This window comes from Phoxinus phoxinus (assembly GCF_949152265.1).
Source record: "Phoxinus phoxinus genome assembly, chromosome: 25".
Taxonomy (NCBI): Eukaryota; Metazoa; Chordata; class Actinopteri; order Cypriniformes; family Leuciscidae; genus Phoxinus; species Phoxinus phoxinus.
Window position 1 is genome coordinate 23,512,175 of NC_136900.1, and position 24,918 is coordinate 23,537,092.

The following is a 24,918-nucleotide window of genomic DNA, read 5'->3' on the forward strand; positions in this document are numbered from 1 at the left end:
ATAGATCCACGAAACAGTTCCGCGGTCTGTTTACGCAACTAAATATCGTTTTATTAACATCCTGAGTTTTTATAGAGCTCACATTATATATATCAGAAAAACTCGTTGACAAACAAACACATAAAAGACACGATAAACGGAAGAAACGGTTACAGTTTCAACCATATCTATGGTTTCAACACTTGTGATGCGGGTAAATCCCGCCCACATTCGCTGAGGCTCGATGTTGTAAACACTTTCACGCGTTCTGATTGGACGCGGGTTGTTTTCACCCGCAGGCCCCGCCCACAGTACAGCTGATTTCTCTCCTCCCACTGATGATGGCCTGTCCCAAACACAAGACAAAAACAAAACGCGCATACAAAGGGACGTAAATACTAGCGGGTGCTCTGTTAGCCACGACCGATCTGTTCATCTTTCCACCGGCATTTAAACCTCAGATAAAGATGGTTTCTCCGGTCACTGTGGTAAGTGTGCTACCTCTTTTCTCTATTAAAGCTTTTCATTAAAACACACGTTTAATCGACATGATCACTTGATAAAGACATGATATCAGTTAAACTAAGATTGGCATTGCATATGCATTCATAAGTTTTTGAAGTGATCATTTTAATTCCGAATTCATGCATTGCTTACATCTGCCAATCACTTATGTTTATGTCATATAAATATACAAAATTATGCTTATGTAGTGACTTGTTTTCGCTGTTATGGAGAATAATACACATGCTGACATCACTGTTTGTTTTATATGTATATTTTAGTCCATGCATCCTTGAGTCTGTTATCTTGGGAATAACAATGAGCACGTGATTATGGCCAGCATGCTCGTGTTTACTTTGCCTCCCCAAACCATGTGCTATATGATCAGGAATTGCGCTGGTTTATTTATGGAAAGATTCCATTGATCTATAATTAAATTAGCACAGTGCAATTCGCTCTGCAGGGTTTGCATTCTCAGTATTTCCGCATTTTCTCTGCTTTCATCTGCTTTCAAAGGGCTTTGGTAGAAACTCGTGACACAATCCTTTATTCCTCTTTCACACAGACGCGTGCATTCTGACTGGAAGAGCGCCAGTTCGTGCAGTTTCTGAAGGGATCTAGTTGCACTTTTCAGCAAAACCTTTTGTTTCAAATGTCCTCTGGTTTAGCATTTCTTTTCACTAATGATATAAAAAAAAAAATATATATATATATATATATATATATATATATATATATATATATATATATATTAGGGCTGTCAAAAGATTAATCGCATCCAAAATAATATATATATATATATATATATATATATATATATATAAAACACACAATCATGTATATATTTAAGAAAAATTGGTTATATTTCTATATAAAATATTTCTATGTAATATAAATTATATAAATGTATATACAGTAGGCTATATAAATGCAAATATTTCTTAAATATATACATGAATGTGTGTGTATTTATACATAATAACTCTACACAGTACACAAACATATATTATGCAAACACAAACTTTTATTTTGGATGCGATTAATCGCGATTTATCTTTTGACAGCCCTAATTTGAACTTTTGACAGCCCTATATATGTATATATTATAAGTTGTATGACCAACTAATATGTTCTCAGGTTATTTAGCATAAATGTGAAATTGGGGAAAGTTGTCACATGTGTTTTAAGTGTGCAGTTTCTTTATGTATTGATGTCTGAGTTGGCCAAACAGTAGTTTGATATTTGATAGGCCTATGTGACTTTTTGCTTACATTTCATAAATTGTTTTGAGCTTCATAGATGTTTTACTGTTTCATTTTCCCCCTGAAAAACATGTAATAAGCCGTTGAACAGCAGGTTCTCATTGTGACAATTTATCCTATAGGCTTGGTTTCACAGGCAGGGCTTAGATTAAACCAGGATTAGGCTTTGGTTCAATTAGGACATTTAAGTAGCTTTTATAAACATGTATTAGAGAGAAAATAAATATTACATCTTGTACATGTCCGTCTTGAGACAAAACAATGACACTGATATATTTTAAGATACAGAGCAAGTTGCTTTCAGTTAAAACAGCTCAAACATGCATTTTAGACTGCGACTAGACTTAAGTGTGTGTGTGTGTGTGTGTGTGTGTGTGTGTGTGTGTGTGTGTGTGTGTGTGTGTGTGTGTGTGTGTGTGTGTGTGTGTGTGTGTGTGTGTGTGTGTGTGTGTGTGTGTGTGGACAGAAGAACGTGAGTCACACAGGAAACTTAGTCCCAGGATTTCCTAGTATTTTCTGAAGAAGGATTCTTCCTGCGCTCCTTTTAGGGTGTGTTTGACTTGACGTGCGTGTGTGTGTGTGTGTGTGTGTGTGTCATTTTAATATAATAATTATGTATATATTATAAATACACAAACATGCATGTATAATTTTAAGAAAAAAAAATATATATATATTAAGTATTTATAATTATATATAATATAAATTATATTTAAATATAAAAATGTATATAAACATGTAAATATTTTTTACATATATACATGCATGTGTGTGTATTTATATATACATAATTATTATACACAGTACACACACATATATGATGTAAACAAAAACTTTTATTCTGCAACCGATTAGTTGCGATTAATCGTAATGCAGCGCTAATTTTATTTAGCAAACCAAGTTATTTTAAATTAGTCTATTAAATGTTGTGCTTGGATTACCTGATTTAGACTATTATTTTTTAGGAAACAGTCATTTAGTACAATTATTACTCGTACAGTCCCGCCAGCACAATGGTTATAGTGAATGGATCGTTCTTTTAGAGGTTCGCACGTACAACCTTTCAGTTACCAGCCACAAAGTTTTACCACATCCATTTTAAAGAACTGCACCACAAGTCTGCATTATAAAGATCTCCTGCTGTGTGCACCATCTCTTCACATCAACTGGCTTGAAATTAGAAGTCTCTGTATTTCAGTGTGACCTTTCTCAGACTGCGGGGTACACCCGAATCTGATTAAAATGTGCGCTGTCTAACAATAGCCTTTTTCCACTTCCCCCACGGGCTAAAGCTCAAACTACAAATTCCAAGACTAAGCCAAGACCAACTGTCATGGACTAAGAAGAGGATTAGGACAAGAACATTCCCCCCCCCCCCCCCCCCCCCCCCCCCCCCCTTCAGTTAATATAGGTCATTTAAAGCAGTTGTTATAACGCATACTGTTATTCGTGTTCATAGTTACTGTTATGGGGTTGTTCTTGTGATATTACTTTTCTAAAGAACATGACCTACAATTTTCTGCAAATATGAAAAAAATCCAATAGACTTACAGCATCCATCTGGAATCCACCAACAACCTCAGCAACCACTTAGCAACACCCTTGCAACTCACATAGCAACATCCCAAACATCATAGTAAAATAAAACCCTATTTTCTTGAGAATATGATTGTCAAGGCACCAAAATTTTACTCATTACCAATACCAGTCAAATTTCACGGTTCTCTCTGTACCATTTTCGGTACTACAGCAAAAACGATTGTAACTATTTTGTTGTAATATATATTTTTAATTTTAACTATTTGAAATAAATAAATGAAATTAGTTCATTTTAATGATTATTAATAATAATATGTTAAAAAATGTAGCATGTAGCCTTCAAATATTGTTCAGTTAAATTAGGGCTGTAAACGATTAATCGCGATTAATCGAATCCAAAATAAAAGTTTGTGTTTACATAATATATGTGTGTGTATTGTGTATAAATAAAAAAACACATGCTTGTATATATTTGAGAAATATTTGCATTTATATACTGCATATATATTTTTATATGATTTATATTATATATAAATATAACAATTTTATATATAAATAACACATTTTTCTTAAATATATAAATGCATGTGTGTGTATTTATATATACAAAATAATTATACACAATACACACACGTATATTATGTAAACACAAACTTTTATTTTGGATTCGATTAATCGCGATTAATCGTTTACAGCCCTAAGTTAAATAAACATTGCATTAAAAAAGTTAGTAATGAAATGAAAAACAAAGAAACGAATTACAGGTAACAGAACAAGTGGAAGGTCTATTGCACTTTCAGACTGAACGCACGTATCTATTTTGACATCAGATTTTTTTTTACTCTCATCCGTTGTCAAACATTGCCGTTTCAGATTTAATGCCTTCATTTTAATACGGCCGTCACTCCTGCACCTTTGCAGTGTGTACTTTGCAACAAGAACAATAAACCTTTATTCAAATTATGAAATGGTTTATTTACACAGAAAGCAAGCAAATAGTGCTGCTTTTATAATCAATGGAGCAGTCACACTCAGTCACAGCACAAGCTCACTGAGTGAAAACTCCTGTTATAATCCAAAATCTGTCTACTACACAATAAATCTCATCTTTATACTTTGTTGGTTGTAACAAAATCTAATGCTGAACAAACTCTGGTGTAACACACGACACAGGTAAACACACAACACAGCGGTTACAGGTAAACACACAACACAGTGGTTACAGGTAAACACACAACACAGCGGACACAGGCAAACACAACACAGCGGACACAGGTAAACACACAACACAGCGGACACAGGTAAACACACAACACAGCGGACACAGGCAAACACACAACACAGCGGACACAGGCAAACACACAACACAGCGGACACAGGTAACCACACAACACAGCGGACACAGGTAAACACACAACACAGTGGACGGTCACAGGCAAACACACAACACAGCGGACACAGGTAAACACACAACACAGCGGACGGTCACAGGCAAACACACAACACAGCTGACACAGGTAAACACACAACACAGCGGACACAGGTAAACACACAACACAGCGGACACAGGTAAACACACAACACAGTGGACGGTCACAGGCAAACACACAACACAGCGGACACAGGTAAACACACAACACAGCGGACACAGGTAAACACACAACACAGCGGACACAGGTAAACACACAACACAGCGGACACAGGTAAACACACAACACAGCGGACACAGGTAAACACACAACACAGCTGACACAGGTAAACACACAACACAGCTGACACAGGTAAACACACAACACAGCTGACACAGGTAAACACACAACACAGCGGACACAGGTAAACACACAACACAGCGGACACAGGTAAACACACAACACAGCTGACACAGGTAAACACACAACACAGCTGACACAGGTAAACACACAACACAGCGGACACAGGTAAACACACAACACAGCGGACACAGGTAAACACACAACACAGCTGACACAGGTAAACACACAACACAGCGGACACAGGTAAACACACAACACAGCGGACACAGGTAAACACACAACACAGCGGACACAGGTAAACACACAACACAGCTGACACAGGTAAACACACAACACAGCTGACACAGGCAAACACACAACACAGCGGACACAGGTAAACACAACACAGCGGACACAGGTAAACACAACACAGCGGACACAGGTAAACACACAACACAGCTGACACAGGTAAACACACAACACAGCGGACACAGGTAAACACACAACACAGCTGACACAGGTAAACACACAACACAGCGGACACAGGTAAACACAACACAGCGGACACAGGTAAACACAACACAGCTGACACAGGTAAACACACAACACAGCGGACACAGGTAAACACACAACACAGCTGACACAGGTAAACACACAACACAGCTGACACAGGTAAACACAACACAGCGGACACAGGTAAACACAACACAGCGGACAGAGGTAAACACACAACACAGCTGACACAGGTAAACACAACACAGCGGACACAGGTAAACACACAACACAGCTGACACAGGTAAACACACAACACAGCGGACACAGGTAAACACACAACACAGCGGACACAGGGAAACGCACAACACAGCGGACACAGGTAAACACACAACACAGCTGACACAGGTAAACACACAACACAGCTGACACGGGTAAACACACAACACAGCGGACACGGGTAAACACACAACACAGCGGACACGGGTAAACACACAACACAGCGGACACAGGTAAACACACAACACAGCGGACACGGGTAAACAACACAGCGGACACAGGTAAACACACAACACAGCGGACACAGGTAAACACACAACACAGCTGACACAGGTAAACACACAACACAGCTGACACAGGTAAACACACAACACAGCGGACACAGGTAAACACACAACACAGCTGACACAGGTAAACACACAACACAGCTGACACAGGTAAACACACAACACAGCGGACACAGGTAAACGCACAACACAGCGGACACAGGTAAACGCACAACACAGCGGACACAGGTAAACGCACAACACAGCGGACACAGGTAAACACAACACAGCTGACACAGGTAAACGCACAACACAGCGGACACAGGTAAACGCACAACACAGCTGACACAGGTAAACGCACAACACAGCGGACACAGGTAAACACACAACACAGCTGACACAGGTAAACACACAACACAGCTGACACGGGTAAACACACAACACAGCGGACACGGGTAAACACACAACACAGCGGACACGGGTAAACACACAACACAGCGGACACAGGTAAACGCACAACACAGCGGACACAGGTAAACACAACACAGCTGACAGGTAAACGCACAACACAGCGGACACAGGTAAACGCACAACACAGCTGACACAGGTAAACGCACAACACAGCGGACACAGGTAAACACACAACACAGCTGACACAGGTAAACACACAACACAGCTGACACGGGTAAACACACAACACAGCGGACACGGGTAAACACACAACACAGCGGACACGGGTAAACACACAACACAGCGGACACAGGTAAACACACAACACAGCGGACACGGGTAAACAACACAGCGGACACAGGTAAACACACAACACAGCGGACACAGGTAAACACACAACACAGCGGACACAGGTAAACACACAACACAGCTGACACAGGTAAACACACAACACAGCGGACACAGGTAAACACACAACACAGCGGACACAGGTAAACGCACAACACAGCGGACACAGGTAAACACAACACAGCTGACACAGGTAAACGCACAACACAGCGGACACAGGTAAACGCACAACACAGCTGACACAGGTAAACACACAACACAGCGGACACAGGTAAACACACAACACAGCTGACACAGGTAAACACACAACACAGCTGACACAGGTAAACACACAACACAGCGGACACAGGTAAACACACAACACAGCGGACACAGGTAAACACACAACACAGCGGACGGACACAGGTAAACACACAACACAGCGGACACAGGTAAACACACAACACAGCTGACACAGGTAAACACACAACACAGCTGACACAGGTAAACACACAACACAGCTGACACAGGTAAACACACAACACAGCTGACACAGGTAAACACACAACACAGCTGACACAGGTAAACACACAACACAGCTGACACAGGTAAACACACAACACAGCTGACACAGGTAAACACACAACACAGCTGACACAGGTAAACACACAACACAGCTGACACAGGTAAACACACAACACAGCTGACACAGGTAAACACACAACACAGCTGACACAGGTAAACACACAACACAGCTGACACAGGTAAACACACAACACAGCTGACACAGGTAAACACACAACACAGCTGACACAGGTAAACACACAACACAGTGGACGGACACAGGCAAACACACAACACAGTGGACGGACACAGGCAAACACACAACACAGTGGACGGTCACAGGCAAACACACAACACAGCGGACACAGGTAAACACACAACACAGCGGACACAGGTAAACACACAACACAGCGGACACAGGTAAACACACAACACAGCTGACACAGGTAAACACACAACACAGCGGACACAGGTAAACACACAACACAGTTGACACAGGTAAACACACAACACAGTGGACGGTCACAGGCAAACACACAACACAGCGGACACAGGTAAACACACAACACAGCGGACACAGGTAAACGCACAACACAGCGGACACAGGTAAACACACAACACAGTTGACACAGGTAAACACACAACACAGTGGACGGTCACAGGCAAACACACAACACAGCGGACACAGGGAAACACACAACACAGCGGACACAGGTAAACACACAACACAGCGGACACAGGTAAACACACAACACAGCGGACACAGGTAAACACACAACACAACTCATTTTGTACTCGGGCGATCGCCCCCAGTGGAACTCTGGTGGAACTACAACCAAAACTCGGTACAATAGGACTTAATAGGGAGTGGCCAGGCTCTCCGTACACGGGCTCTGGTAAAATCTAGTTCTACATGTACTAGTTACACATACGTTTCTGTACAAAATCTGCCGTCTCCTTGACATCATAATTTCAAGATTAAACGTGGTAAATTGTATTTATGACCTCTACCGCTAAATGTGGTGTGGAGTCTATAATCAGACTCATCTGACCCTGTGGGTCACAAAAAGAGCTGTATGTTCTTAAATAGTTTGGGGTCCTGTAGGGTTTATTGGGTTGAAATATGCCCAGTTCTTCCTGCCTTGTTTACAGCAAAACTTTGACATACTTCTCTTGGGTTTGGTCAACTTCTGAGATTTAGCAATTGTCATAGTTTTCACATTTCCAAGGAAACGCATGAAACACATTTAACTGAGGTGCTTATTGTTAAGTGTTTTTTATCACCTCCAATTGTTACATGTAAAAGGAGCTCTGTGTCCGTCTTTCTGACTCACGTGATAGTGTGTTTCACTTCCCATGAATACAACTTCAATCTCTCTTTTGTCCTACAGGTCAAGAGCGAGGGTCCAAAGCTTGTCCCGTTCTTCAAAGCCACTTGCGTCTACTTTGTTCTGTGGTTGCCCACCTCGAGTCCCTCCTGGTACAGTGCCCTCATCAAATGCCTGCCCATCTTCTGTCTTTGGGTTTTTCTGCTCGCTCATGGCATCAGCTTCTTAGGTGCCCACTCCAGTGCCAGGAAAATCCTGGCAGGACTTATTTTTTCAGCCTTGGGTGACGCATTTCTCATCTGGCAAGAACAAGGCTACTTTAGTCACGGTGAGTTAATTCATTTGTTTTGCTCTGATTTGATTAGAAAAGGATTAAGAGTTATTTGCCATGTGTGTTGATGAGAAGGGAAAGATGTATAATTCTGTTTATCAAAAGCTCTATATCAATATAATATTGTATTAAACTTTCCCAAATGATGGTTAAATTAGTTAATGCTAATTATTTGAAAGCAGACTGTGGTTTTATGCAAGTCTCCACTCTCAAGCAAGAAGTTTTATGTCCCAACCCTGAACTATCATGCCTGATTCAGCGGCTCTTGTACTGAGAAAGTAGTGTAGAGATTGAAAGATGTTTTTTTAGGTCAAGGTTGAGGGTTGGGACAAACCGTTCTGCCCAAAGATACCCTTGGGAACCACAGTTACTCAAGTTTTTCTTTGGAATAAACAACAGGGTTATGGGACAAAGACTAACACGTTTCTTGTTATATCCTGTACAGGAGATATTTATGTTAAATTCTTTCATTCAGGGGTGTCCAATCCAGCTCCTGGAGACCTTCCTGCAGAGTTGATCTTTAACCCTGAGAAATCACATCTGTACCAGCTATTCAGGGTTTTCAGGATTGCTTGAAAGTTTGTGTGTGTTGTACTGTAGCTCAGCTCTGCAGGAAGGTTGCCCTCCAGGAGCAGGATTGGAATAGGGATGCACTGATGTGAAAATGTTGGCCGATACCGATAATTCTTTATATTAGAAACCCGATAACCAATATACTGGCCGATAAATCTATATCCAAATTTTTATATAACTTTTGAGAGCCTGGTTACAAAAGCAAAAGTTTCACTATTAAAGGATTAGTTCACTTTAAAAAAAAACGTTTGCTGATAATTTACTCACCCCGATGTCATTCAAGATGTCCATGTCTTTCTTTCTTCAGTCGAAAAGAAATGAAGGTTTTTGATGAACACATTTCTCCATATAATGGACGTCAATGGGCCCCAAACGGTTCAAGGTCCAAATGACAGTGTCAGCGCCGCTTCAAAGGGCTTTAAACGACACCAGACGATGAATACGGGTCTTATCTAGCGAAACCATCGGTCATTTCAAAAATAAATAAAAAAGTTAAAATTTTATAAGCACAAACGCTCGCCGTGCTCTGTTCTGTGATGCGCGTTCGTGACGTCATGTAATACGCAATTACGTTGAAAAGGTCACGCTTGACGAGTCAGTGTTTACAGATGTGCGGAAGGAGGACCATACACACATATTCAAATGTCTTTGTGTCAGTTTATCGTTTAAAATGCCCATTTCGTGTGCGTATCCTGGGTGTTGAAATATTAAAAAGCCTAAAAGAAAATTTTCATCAGGACAGAAATTTTGAACTTTTTATAGAAGCGTGACCTTTTCAACGTAATTGCGTATTACGTGACGTCACGAACACGCATCACAGAACAGAGCAAGGCGAGCGTTTGTGCTTATAAAACTTAAACTTTTGTATTTATTTTTGAAATGACGATGGTTTCGCTAGATAAGACCCGTATTCATCGTCTGGTGTCGTTTAAAGCCCGTTGAAGCGGCGCTGACACTGTCATCTGGACCTTGAACCGTTTGGGGCCCATTGACGTCCATTATATGGAGAAATGTTTTCATCAAAAACCTTAATTTCTTTTCCACTGAAGAAAGAAAGACATGGACATCTTGGATGACATCGGGGTGAGTAAATTATCAGCCAAAGTTTTTTTTAAAGTGAACTAATCCTTTAATATCCATGTCCTAAGGACACAATTATAATGACTCGTGCTGCACATGTTTCAAGTGACTGTATTTTCCTTTTCTGAAGTGATTCCAATCATATTTCAAGTCATTCAAAACCATCTGCACATGAACAGTGTGCATCTGAAGTGTCTCAGTTGAAGGAAATAATCATTATTTATGGGTCGATACCGAAAGGCTGGCCGATATACCGTGCATCCCTAGTTTAGAAAGCACCCCCTGCTTTCATTATGATGCTTTTATTGAATACTTAATTCAGTTGAATTTGCCTTGACAGGACTGCTAATGTTTGCCATCACCCACATTCTCTACTCTTCGGCCTTTGGGATGAAACCCATCAACTCGAGAGCAGGTCTGGTCATCGGTGTCATCTCAGGCCTCAGCTACACCCTTCTTTACCCCTACCTCTCCGGTCCCTTTACCTACCTGGTGGCCGTTTACATCGCTCTCATCGGCTTCATGGGCTGGCGGGCCATTGCTGGAGTCCAGCTCGCCAATGACCTGTGGACCTGGACGAAGCTGTCGGCCTGCCTCGGAGCCGTCCTCTTCATGGTATCTGACCTCACCATTGCCGTCAACAAGTTCTGCTTCCCTGTGCCCCACTCTCGAGCCATCATAATGGCGACCTACTATGCAGCACAGATGTTGATCGCACTGTCGGCAGTGGAGCGTCAAGATGCCGACGCATCTTGGAAAAGAGCCTGAGGACCGTACATTAACCAACCTTCCCCTAATGACTCAACATTGGTAGCAGCTGCACAGGTTCAAGTTCCACTTCCTGAAACCTCTGGTCCTCCCACAGTTCTCCTGTCTGAGCATGTCTGGGATACATTGGTTATAGTTGAGAAATCGCCCGTTTAAATCCATTTAAGACCTGACCAATGGGGGAATTCTTGCTGGATTCATGTACAAGGTTTGATAGTCTTGGTTTTAGCCTATTGACTTAGTCAAGTCTCTCACCATAGTTCCTCAGTCTTACAATACTGCATTTGTTGCCTACATTCCTCTAGTAGTACCACTATTTTGGTGTCAGGAAAGGACAGACAGTTTTTTAGTTCTGGTTACTAGATCCTCAATATACCCTACTTCCTTACCTTAGCATGTTCTCCATTTCAACCACAGTGTCTTCTCGGTGTCTCTGATATGTTGTCCTCTTCAGATAGTCCTTGATGCCTTGTATACTGTGAACAAAGAGAGAGTCTTGGGTGACTAGTCTTCGTCTGGAACCTACTTTCCGTCCTGCAGAATGGACAAGCAAACAAGACAAAGTGGTTCTGGTTTTTCTTAGGGGCTGGTTTCCCCGTCTCACCGTAGATTTCCCAAATGTAATCTGAGAGTAGCATGAAAATCATTTCATTTGAAAGCAGATATGTTAGCGTACTGCTGCTGTATTGAAAATCAATGCACAATCTTTGCTGTAGTATTGTGAGGTATACCTTAATGTTTATCCTGTGTCACTGACACATTTTAAAGTGTTGATTTTAGTAGTACACAAACTTCCATGTCTAAATACACATGTGCTGGGGTAGTTGTCTTGGCTCAAATAGGCCAGCAAGCCCAAATCACTGCAACCAGCGCTATCCTTCACTAAGATTTGAGATGTATATGAAAATACAGATCGAAACTCTCATAAAAAGGGAAGGGTGACAGTGTCTGTTATCTTTTCCTTAGGTTGCTGCCAAGTCAGCAGCATTGCTCAATACCTCTACCACAAGGAAACAGCAAATAAGTACAAGTTGTACTGTTAATTCTGTCTGTATAGTATCAGATAATATTTGTAAAGAGGGAGTGATGTCAGATGATACGCTTGCATCGAGCTTCCAACCACTTTCATTTGTCTATTGCCAGTAGGAAGCATCTCACTCAAGGGAAAGTGGGAAGCCGTGTGCTTTAGATGAGGTATTTTATCTGTAAGCCAGTACTTTTTTCAGTTCTTCTTCTTCTCCTCGTTTGGGGCTCTGCTGTATTATCTGAATCGCATACTAGGGTGAATCTCGACATATTTGTAGTCATATTTCACTATAAATTTAAAAGTGATCTATTTTGCATAAAGAAAATGTCTATTTTAGCATCATGAAGGTGTTTTTGCGTTATTTTCATGACATTTCGTTATTTTCATTAGACCATAATGTAAAATAAAATGGCTGCCATTCCGGTAATGGACCCAGACGTTTTACTTTTGTCTATAATTCTCATTATTCTCGATGATGATTCTCATTATATTTTCAGAAAATGTACACTCTAAAAAATGCTGGGTTGTTTCAACCCAAATTTGGGTCAAATATGGACAAACCCAGCCGCTGGGTTACATTTTTTAATTAAAAATGTTAACCCGACGGTTGGGTTTGTCCATATTTGACCCAAATTTGGGTTAAAACAACCCAGCATTTTTTGAGAATTATTCTGTGCTGACCCATTGTTTGTTTTTTTCTTTATGGGACAACAAATACTAAAATCATGCAAGTACTTTACGATTTAAATATGTATTTTTCAAATCACGTTAATGGTAATTAATTCATATAATTAATATGAACCTTAACATATCAATATCAATGAATGGAAAACTGGTACTGAATAGGCGTCATTTTATTTATGCAAAATATTCAAATATAAATATTGTTTTTTTTGGGGGGAGTGGATATTTTTCTGAAAGGGTTCTGCCATTTAAGCAAAATGTACTGTACTTATCATCAGTTGATTCAAACTGATCATTGTTTTATTCATAAATCTCACAAAGGATCGTCAGCTTGATCCTTCGCTGATGCTAAATGAGGGAACCGTCCGCCATGGTGGGAAATGCTGCTTGGTCTGATATGTACTCAGCTGTTGTACCCTCGGGTGTGAGTGGAAATGCGCTTTGAATGCAAACACAGCGGATCACTCAACAGTGGTCCATTTTAAAGTCATATGGCATCCTCAACCTGGTCCTGTTGCACGGGACAAGCAACATCCAGTGTACACTGGTGTGTTCAGCAAACAAAACATTGAACATTTCCACAAGACAAAAAAAAAAACATACATTCTTTGTATGTTAAATTATTCAAAATTACATTTGAATTCAATGAATAACATTTTGCTACTCAAATAAAACAAGCCCAAAAAAAAAAAAAAAAACGACTTCTTGCACATCACATTAAATATGGCGTCTACACTTAAAGGGTTAGTTCACCCAAAAATGAAAATTCAATCAGTAATTACTCACCCTCATGTTGTTCCAACCATGTAAGTCTTTCGTTCATCTTCGTGTCACAAATTAAGATATTTTTGATGAAATCTGAAGGCAGTCTCACTCCTCCATAGGCTTTCAGAGGGACCCAAACTCGCCGGCCCAGAATAGTTATTAAAACATCGTTACAATAGTCCAAGTGACTACAGTGGCTCTGCATTAAGTTTATCATGCGACGTCAATACTTTATGTGCGGAAAAACAACAAAAATAACGACTTTATTCCTTCTCTCTGGGCCTCGAGTTAGTTCACGTAGTGTTTTTGCGCAGCGCGTCTGTGTTGCACGTCACCACGCATCACACACATGACCAGCGTCGGCCAATAGTGAGTCTACGTGTGACGTGGGCCGGCGAGTTTGGGTCCCTCTGAAAGCCTATGGAGGAGTGAGACTGCCTGCAGATTTCATCAAAAATATCTTAATTTGTGATCCGAAGATGAACGAAAGACTTACATGGTTGGAACAAGGGTGAGTAATTACTGATTGAATTTTCATTTTTTGGGTGAACTAACCCTTTAAGCACACTGAGACACACATAAACGCTCCTGTCGCTATCAACACGTGCTCAACCGCTGAGCCCTCGAGAATCAGCGTGGCTATTTTTACACATTTGCTTAATGCCAAGTTTCATACAGTAGGTTCCCTATGCAGGGGTCACACTGCCAGCAAACCGTCTCAGCTTAGCCGGGGGGAAAATGTACACGATTTGCAAGGTCATCAAAACAGAATGTAATTTCAGAGCCATTGTGTCCCACACCACGAATAGTAATGTGTTGTGAAGGTCTGCGGCAGAACGTTAATTGTTCGTAGGATGGGTTTCATGAAAATAAGGCGTTTTAGAGAAGCGAACACAGACTTCTCAAGTTAATGTCATGTGACCATTTTTTGATGGTAGTTTATAAAGTCAGTAGGCTATTCCTCTTCTATACTTAGCATTTCTTTTGTTCTTTGTTTGCAACCTGCTGCCACCTCCCAGATGGTTCGAGTTCGACCTCGCCTGGTCGTTTCCTTCTCTATTGTGTGCATGCGAGCTCCGTAGAGGAGAACGGGTGCCTTCTGTTGCCCTCGCTGAAATGCTGTCCTTTGAGAAGTGTGGAGACGGCCACTGGCACGGGGAAGATTTCCTTTCCATCTGGCTTTGCTTTAGCTTGCGACCTTATTCAAATGGCAGTGAGCGCGATCGTTTTACCCGCTCTGTCAGCACTCGGGTGTTTGATGCTTTTGTGACGGGTCGGGGGGGATGAAACAGAAAGCTGGGCATCCATTGGGTTCAGTGTTGATGACTGTGTTTAGGTATAGCAGTCCTGTTGTTAAAGATAATGAGGAATAATCCACTTGGTTCAAAGCACACCATTGAGGGATGTACTGTAAATATTTGCACTTTTCCACTGTATCTTTGTATAACTTTCCTGATATTATTTTTATGAGTTTGAGGCCTGAAACTTACTCTACGCAAATGCTGGATGCAATTACTAAAGTCCGATTTTGTGCATAACTGCGTTCAGAAACGTGTCAGGTGACCGGTTATAACATTCATAACGTTACATTCTCAGCGTCACCACAAGGGGTGCTATAAACTGTGTCAGGTTTTTTTTATGTCAACAGTTTGAAGAGCATACTATGAAAGCTTGTATAAAAATGAAAAAAGGTTATTGCGATTTCTTCTTTTTTTTTTTTCTCACAATTCTGACTTTTTTTTATTGCAATTGCAAAATTATATCTGGCAATTCTGATTTTATTTCTCGCAATTGCGAGTTTATATCTGGAAATTCTGACTTTATATCTTGCAATTGTGTGAAAAAGTCAGAATTGTGAGATATAAAGTCGCAATTGCGAGAAATAAAATCAGAATTGCCAGATATAATTTTGCAATTGCGAATAAAAAAAGTCAGAATTGTGAGATAAAAAAAAGAAGAACTCGGAAATATCTGGAAATTCTGACTTTATATCTTGCAATTGTGTGAAAAAGTCAGAATTGTGAGATCTAAAGTCAGAATTGTAAGATATAAAGTCAAAATTGTGAGATATAATGTCAGAATTGTGTTATAAAGTCATAATTGTGTGTTATAAAGTCAGAATTGTGAGATATAAAGTCAGAATTGTGAGATAAGAAGTCACAATTATCGTTTAAATTGTTTTATTCCGTGGCGGAAAAAAGCTTCCATATGAGCATACTATGAAAGCTTGTATAAAAATTAAAAAAGGTTATTGCGATTTTTTTTCTTTTTTTCTTTTTATCTCACAATTCTGACTTTTTTAATCGCAATTGCGAGTTTATATCTGCCAATTCTGACTTTATATCTTGCAATTGTGTGAAAAAGTCAGAATTGTGAGATCTAAAGTCAGAATTGTGATGTATAAAGTCAGAATTGTGAGATCTAAAGTCAGAATTGTGAGATAAAAAAAAAAGAAGAACTCGGAAATATCTGGAAATTCTGACTTTATATCTTGCAATTGTGTGAAAAAGTCAGAATTGTGAGATCTAAAGTCAGAATTGTGATGTATAAAGTCAGAATTGTGAGATCTAAAGTCAGAATTGTGAGATAAAAAAAAAAGAAGAACTCGGAAATATCTGGAAATTCAGACTTTATATCTTGCAATTGTGTGAAAAAGTCAGAATTGTGAGATATAAAGTCAGAATTGCGAGATATAAAGTCAGAATTGTGAGATCTAAAGTCAGAATTGTGAGATAAGAAGTCGCAATTATCGTTTAAATTGTTTTATTCCGTGGCGGAAACAAGCATCCATAGCATCTTACTGAGCAACTTAGTTAAAATTAGTTAAATAAATGGCATGTTTATAGCTATCTACTTGAATAAACAAAACGAAAACCATAGTAGCATTCCCCCCAACGGACGACAATGCTGTTTATTAGAAGCGCACACTGCAGTTGATGTCTGCCACTTTAAATGCTTGAGCTCTTTAAAAGTGGATTCTGATTGGCTGTCAATGTTTTTATCAGTCATCAGCTGAAAAAACTAATTCTGAAAGTGATTCCAACGATAACGTTCCTCTGTGTCGTTATCGTTGTGGACTATTCTCATAGAATGATGATTTAAACGTTATAGTCATTGTCCTTGGTGTGAGTGGGCCTTAATAACACATCTGTAGCCTGTTGCGTACAGTATCTTTCTGGCCTTACAGTGGCGTTCAGGTTCATACCTTGTGGATGAAGGTCTCAATGATTCAGAATTTTCAATCTTTAATTCAAACTCTGTCCTTTTGCATCATAGCAAAGGGCACCTTTTAAATGCACTTTTAAAATACGTCCTTTCATATTATTGTCTTTTTCACTAATATAAAAGCTTTGTTCCTAAACCTAGTGAGCTACCATGTTGTCTGCGGTCTCAGTTACACTGAACACCAGTGACTTGACTGGAGTCTCGCATTAGCATGTCGCTAAGCTAACGCAATAGCACGTCCGTATGCTCACAACACACCTTTTATTATTTAACTAGTGTGTATCAATGTGTGTTCAGTATTGAGTGAAATTTAAGTATTTATAATTAACATTTCTTTAGACTGGGGGGGGGGCATTTTATTTCTTATTTAATCTGTTTGTTGTTGTTGTTGTTTTTTTTGCTTTAACACACTTTTTTTCTAACATCTGATCTGCCACGAACATTGTGTACAATCACAACTTTACCAAATTTGCTTTATATTATTCTGTATCACCTCTGCCTGTAAGAGTAAATCCAATAGATGCTGTTACTAACATAAAATATTGTATTATGATTCCATCTTATGACAAAGTCTTATAAGATATCAATGTAATAACATGATTATTTCCCATATAGCTGACGATAACCACTGTCCAGGGGTGCGTTTCCCGAAAGCATCGTTAGCCAACTATGGTCGCAAGTTCCGTCGTTATCAGCATAGTTCAACGATTTGGTGTTTCCCGAAACCATCGTTCCAACGAACGTTCGCAAACAGCATAGCAAACTTGTGTGGTTAGAGCGACAGCTCTCGAGCTGTGGTTAGAAGCATAGTTTCTAGTTTACATGAGATGTAGACTGAATAAATCCTTATCTTTAGCAAAATAAGCAAGCTGACATTCAGTACAACCCGTGTTATTTATTTAGAATACATACAAATGTAATTTACGTCTTTTAGTTTGTCAAGAGATTTAAAACACCGTTTTTGAAGACTGCGCATGTGCGAACGCGCTCTACTATGTAAGAACGAGCCAAATATTAAGTCTGGTAATAAAGCAAAATAACTGAGAAAAATTAGAAATGGTCTTCAGATGCCATGTCTGTAACTTATATGACAAAATCTAGCGTTAATTCGATCTCAAACAGATTAATTAAAATAATTTATTAGTCCACCACGTGCGAGACGTCATAAACCAGCGTGGTTGAACGATACTTTGCGACATATTGTTTCGGGAAACAGTCGTGACGAGCTAGTTGATTTCTCCAACGATGCATCATACTATGGTAGTTAAGCAGTGAGCAATATAGTTGTACGGGAAACGCACCCCAGTACAGCACATACTGCAAGTGCATTCATATGTTGGATTTCATATTTACAGTTACAGAAAAGTACAAAGCATCTAAGATTGGACCAATATTGTATAGGTTTTGGAATTGAATATATGTAAAAAAAAAAAAAAAAATTATGACTATGCTGTATGTAAGGCAGTGACAATTGATTTAGTGAAAGCTGTGCAGTTGTAATTACAATCTTTAAAATTTTAACAATAAATCCTTGAAGAGGTTTTATGGTCTGTCTGTGAACAATATTACTAAATAAGGGAAACGCATATTTATTGGAGTACCTCTCTCTTGCTATATATCTATATATTTTTTACATTTGACCCTTAACATTGTGAAGTTACCATTATGTTGTGAACGAATGCTGTTTTTTTTCTGAGGTCTATTCAATATTTTGCCTTATTGTTACTATCCAGTAGTTTAATTCCTGTCGTTATTGTGTTAAAGGACCGTAGTGCTCCTTTACTATAGTGATACTGCTATGAATGTGATTCAGTCCAAGTAAGAAATAAATGCAACTGCAATGCAACTGAAAACATTTTACAAGTGTGTTTGTCTCATTATTGTCAATTGCAACTTGCAGAAGATGATGAACCCTTAAAGGATTAGTTCATTTAAAAAAAACTTTTGCTGATAATTTACTCACCCCGATGTCATCCAAGATGTCCATGTCTTTCTTTCTTCAGTCGAAAAGAAATTAAGATTTTTGATGAAAACATTTCTCCATATAATGGACGTCAATGGGCCCCAAACGGTTCAAGGTCCAGATGACAGTGTCAGTGCCGCTTCAACGGGCTTTAAACGACACCAGACGATGAATACGGGTCTTATCTAGCGAAACGTTCATCATTTCAAAAATAAATAAAAAAGTTTAAGTTTTATAAGCACAACCGCTCGCCTTGCTCTGTTCTGTGATGCGCGTTCGTGACGTCACGTAATACACAGTTACGCTGAAAAGGTCACGCTTCTGTGAAAAGTAAAACATTTCTGTCCAGACGAAAATGTTCTTTTAGGCTTTTTAATATTACAACACCAGGATACACACACGCAATGGGCATTTTAAATGATAAACTGACACTAAGACATTTGAATATGTGTGTATGGTCCTCCTTCCGCACATCTGTAAACACTGACTCGTCAAGCGTGACCTTTTCAGCGTAATTGCATATTACGTGACGTCACGAACGTGCATCACAGAACAGAGCAAGGCGAGCGTTTGTGCTTATAAAACTTAAACTTTTTTATTTCTTTTTGAAATGACGATGGTTTCGCTAGATAAGACCCGTATTCATCGTCTGGTGTCGTTTAAAGCCCGTTGAAGCGGCGCTGACACTGTCATCTGGACCTTGAACCGTTTGGGGCCCATTGACGTCCATTATATGGAGAAATGTGTTCATCAAAAACCTTCATTTCTTTTCCACTGAAGAAAGAAAGACATGGACATCTTGGATGACATCGGGGTGAGTAAATTATCAGCAAAAGTTTTTTTTAAAGTGAACTAATCCTTTAAAGGGACAGTCAGTGTTGGGGGAAGGGCAAGTTATTGAATTATACTTTGAATTAAACTTTTAAATTCACAACAAAATATCTGAATGACTTTCTCAAATGAGTAACGCTAGTTAGTTTTCCATTTATTGACTGACAGCTCTCCTGTCCACATGTTGAGAGAAACCGTGAGTACGTGCCGAGGCGTTGTGTGTGCTGTGTACACATGATTGTTATTGTAGATCTAGACTCGTGTAAACATGCATTTACTCCTCTCACTTGCACAAAAACAGATTCAGTTTTCCTCAAAATGAATAAAAACAGTGAAAAGCAAAATCAAATATTACACAAACCTATTTAATCTCACTTTATTAACCAATTGTCTTTGCTGCTGATCTTTAATGATCCATTACATTTGTTTTTTTATTTAATAAAAAGTGTTGAACTTTCTTCTCCTGCGTCCTGATTGGCAGCACAGCAGTTTGAGCTTCGCAATTTCCTTCAGACTGAGGCTTATTCATTTCACTTTTGGGCCTTGTTTAGTATTAAGATGAGTTTTGGTCGATCTGATCACAAGTAGACGAGAGACACATTCCCGTTTACACCTGGTGTTTTAATCCGTCTCTTTTGTCCACTTTCAACCACTTCTGTCCTGATGTCTTTGAGGGGAGGGTCTATGTAGTGTTAATGTATGTTTTTTTTCAGATCTTTTGATCTAATGGATGAAATAAGCTCACGCAATTTACATATGAACGCAAAAGGAGACGATGGAAAAACATAAGGAGAACATCAGCTTTCGTTTCTGCTCTGACAGCCACAAGACCACAGCAAACGCTGTGAGTGCGTGTTAGAAATCAGGAACGGTGAGAGAATAATATTGTGCTTGGTAAGTTTTTTTGTCTTCAAACCAAACTTGGGTTTCCAGCCAACAAAGTTTAAATCCCGTCTGGCTAGTGCACTTCCCATAATGTTACGCATTCGGTCAATATGTGGAGAGAAGATGGTCTTTTGTGGCCGCATTCGACCACATGAGCGTTTACACTACGAAAGCAATCCGGTCAAATACGCATTCGACTACCTCTGGAAGTGGTCGAAAGTGGACAAACTCAAAACGGTTTAGACCGTTTACATCTGTACTGTATTTACTGTCGTGAACTTGTGATCCGATCGAACAAAACACATCTTAAAGGAACACGCCATTTGGGACTTTAGCTTATTCACCGTATCCCCCAGAGTTAGATAAGTCCACACACACCCTTCTCATCTCCGTGCGTGCCGTAACTCTGTCTGACGCACCCACCGCTAGCCTAGCTTAGCACAAAGACTGAAGGTAAATGGCTCCAGCTAGCATACTGCTCCCAATAAGTGACAAAATAACACAAACATTTTCCTATTTACATGTTGTGATTTGTATAGTCACAGCGTGTACAAATAACAAGGTCACATGAGACAGCCATCTTCTAACCGTATACATACTGGGAACTATATTCTCAGAAGGGCGAAGCACTGCTACTTCTGTGGAGTGATGAGAAGGGTATGGACTTATCTAACTCTGGGGGATACGGCGAATAAGCTAAAGTCCCAAAAAGCCGGCGTGTTCCTTTAATACCAGGTGTATAAACCAGGGCCTCGTGTGAAAGGGCCTTTACATTTGCCAAAAAAAAATATATATTTTTTTTTTACAAGCAGGTGAGAAGTATGCGAAAGGAACTCATTACTTTCTAGAAAAAAGTAACCAAGTAATGCAATTTAGTTACTTTTTAGGGAGCAATACAATATTGTAACGCATTTCTGTTATTATTACACTGGGGACAGCATTTTGGTGATTATTTTTATTATTATTTTTGTTGGTCCTATTTGAATCTTGACCATTCCAGTCCCCATCCACTTTCCTTTATGGAAAAGAGCAGCTTGAACATGCTGCTAAACATCTCTTTTTGTGTCCCACAGATGAAAGAAAATCAGATGAGTGTGGAACCTCATCAGGTTTAATAAAATGAAGACATAATTCCTATTTTTGCTTACTATTTTAATTTTTAACCAATAGTTAAAAGTCTATACGTGACTGGAGGAGGATAGATCGCTTTTCAACTAACATTCACAGATGGGACTGTGCAATGACCAGACAAAGCAGTCAACCGGATATCATAGTGCTCGTATTGAATTCCATACACTTTGACTGTTGTGAAACCCAAACTAAGGACTTTGTAATGGTTATACCCAGATAAATATATGTCTAACAACATTTAAACAATATCTTTATAATGTGGGCCTTCCATTAGTTTGAGTCTGTTTTACATTTCAAAAGATCTGACAGGAAAAGACATTGATAGACATTCAAAGAAAGCCTTGTCCTCACCATTATAAAGTCCGACTGGTGTGTCTAGCACGCGATTTGGATTTCCTGTGTGGAAACACTGGTCTAAAGACAAGCATTTGGGAAGGCTTGCCCAGGTCAGATGTAAGTGAGCTGAATTCTGATGATAAGATCCTGTGGCTGACGGTTGTGGAATATGAATTTCATCAAGAGCACTGGTGACCAAAAGGTAAGACACCTAGTGGTCATAAAGATTTACGATTTGACTTAAAGGGATAGTTCACTTTGAAATTAAATGTTGGTATGTTTTAGCTTACCTGAAGTGCATCCAAGATGTCGGAGTCTTTGTCTCCGCAGTAGTTTCAATTCTGATATTTTTAGGTCAAACCGTTCTTGTCTGTCAGTCATATAATGCAGGTCTATAGGTACTGTCTCCAAAAGAATGCAGAGAAAAGTCCAAATTACACAATTCCCCATCGGCTAATGTCATATAATGTGCACATGTAAATGGGACTTTATAGCTTTAAGAGCATTCTGTTATGTACGCAGAAAGGTGTGTTGCCCATAGACATGTTTAGAAAGGCTAGATGGCTTACCGGCGCTGAGAGCCAATGGGACCCGACGACGTCACACGGCGGCCATCTTAGGACAGGACCGCTCGTCCAGTTATAACATTAAAGTCTATTGTGCATGTAGTGCTGAAATAACTATATTTTGCTCAATTTTCAACCGATTTTCAAACGGCTTGGTGTGTCATAAACGTCAGGGATGCGGCTATTTAACTGCATACTTGTGAAAAATTATAGTCACGGAGTTTATTAAACATCGGCATCAGCACAAATCATAGCCACGTTAATAAGGTTTGTAATAAACCAAACCGTTTGTAAATCCGTCAAGAATTCAGCAAGTTACGAGCATTTTAGTTGGCGTATGTCACTCACCTTCCGTCCACAGCAGCAGGGAGCAGCAGCGCAGTCTCCTGACCTAAGATGGCCGCCAAGTGACGACACAGCTGACTCCGCCTTGAGCCATCTAGCCTTTATACATGTCTATGGTGTTGCCTAGGAGACTCGGGCGGTTGCGCGGGAACTAGTGTGTGAGCTCTTGCCTGTATGCTAACTGCTGCACGAGTGTAACAATACAAAGTATTCATTGAACCCTGACATTTGTGTGGACATTTGAATTATTTACAGCTAATAGAAATGGTGCTAGTTTGCACTTATCCGGGATGTTTAAACCGATGTAAAAAAAATACATTTACGTAAGCTCGCGCGAACTCATCCGGGAGAGAGATCACTTCCGGCGCTTGCGCAGACTAAGTAAACAGATCAGATGGACGTGGTTGTGTAAAAGAGATAAAAACGATATAAATACTGTTGGTTTTATCACACAAACCGCTTGTTTCATGTCTTAGGCCATCAATGTGCACTTACGATGGGGAATTTTTTTATTTGGACTTTTCTCTGCATGCTTTTGGAGACAGTGCCTATAGACCTGCATTATATGACTGACAGACAGTGTTGGGGGAAATGCATTACAAGTAATTCGAGTTACGTAATCAGATTACTTTTTCAAGTAACTAGTAAAGTAACGCATTACTTTTAAAATTTACAACAAAATATCTGAGTTACTTTTTCAAATAAGTAACGCAAGTTACTTTGTTTTCCCATTTATTGACTGACAGCTCTCCTGTCCTCATGTTGAGACAAATCAAAGTGCAGAGGCGGTGTGTGTGTGTGTGTGTGTGTGTGTGTGTGTGTGTGTGTGTGTGTGTGTGTGTGTGTGTGTGTGTATTGTAGTTCTAGAGTAAATGTGAGCATTAACTCATCTCACTTGCACACACCAAAAAATATTCAATATTCCTCAAAATGAATAAAATCAGTGAATGCAGAATCAAAATACTATGCAAACCTCCAATAACTAAATATGTTAAATAAAACATACATTTTTATGCATTTAATCTCACTTTATTGACCAATCTACTTGCTTCTGACCTTCGATGATTCAGTTAAATAAGCAGAAATGACGATAGAAAGAGAAATTTCCTCTACTGTACACATGTCCTTCAGCCTGAGGATTATTATTTCACTTTTGGTGTGAACGGGTCTTTACATTTGCCCAAAAATATAACTTTTGTGTTATAAAAAAACAAGCTCAGCCCAGGTGGGGAAAAAGGTAACGCAAAAGTAACGTAACGCATTACTTTTCTAAAAAAGTAACTAAGTAATGCAATTACTTACTTTTTAAGGGAGTAACGCAATATTGTAATGCATTAGTTTTAAAAGTAACTTTCCGCAACACAGCTGACAGACAAGAACGGTTTGACCTAAAAATATCAAAATTGAAACTACTGCGGAGACAAAGACACCGACATCTTGGATGCACTTCAGGTAAGATAAAACATACCAACATTTAATTTCAAAGTGAACTATCCCTTTAACATTTGTGCATTGTTACCTTGTGTAATCATTAAAGTCTTGTTTTCACTTTGTTCTGTTAATTCTTAAACACCTCTCTTGCTAACACCCAGTTACTTTGTTGATGTATTACAAAATTGCTTTGTAAATGCATTTCAGAACATGATGCCAACATTTACCTCAGTGCC

General features: G+C 39.4%; 1 protein-coding gene and 1 long non-coding RNA gene across 2 annotated transcripts; both read left to right on the top strand.

Annotated features, from left to right (window-relative positions):
* Positions 1-313: 313 nt before the first annotated feature.
* tmem86a (transmembrane protein 86A) lies at positions 314-13,885 on the top strand. Its single transcript, XM_079604635.1, has 4 exons — positions 314-467; positions 8,805-9,069; positions 11,066-13,022; positions 13,174-13,885. Exons 1-3 carry the CDS (start codon positions 447-449, stop codon positions 11,491-11,493), a joined length of 714 nt encoding a protein of 237 aa, XP_079460761.1. The 5' UTR covers positions 314-446; the 3' UTR covers positions 11,494-13,022; positions 13,174-13,885.
* Positions 13,886-14,473: 588 nt separating this feature from the next.
* Positions 14,474-19,051, top strand: LOC306993504. The gene is made up of 2 exons (XR_013796461.1): positions 14,474-16,367; positions 16,410-19,051. It is a non-coding gene; the product is annotated as an uncharacterized lncRNA (long non-coding RNA).
* The last annotated feature ends 5,867 nt before the right edge of the window (positions 19,052-24,918 follow it).

What these genes read in the sequence shown, in the direction of transcription:
- tmem86a (XM_079604635.1), top strand. Translation starts at nt 447, where the DNA reads ATGGTTTCTCCGGTCACTGTG. An exon ending in TGGTTTCTCCGGTCACTGTG is followed by an intron (nt 468 to 8,804) that starts GTAAGTGTGCTA and finishes TTTGTCCTACAG; the next exon opens with GTCAAGAGCGAGGGTCCAAA. An exon ending in ACAAGGCTACTTTAGTCACG is followed by an intron (nt 9,070 to 11,065) that starts GTGAGTTAATTC and finishes TTGCCTTGACAG; the next exon opens with GACTGCTAATGTTTGCCATC.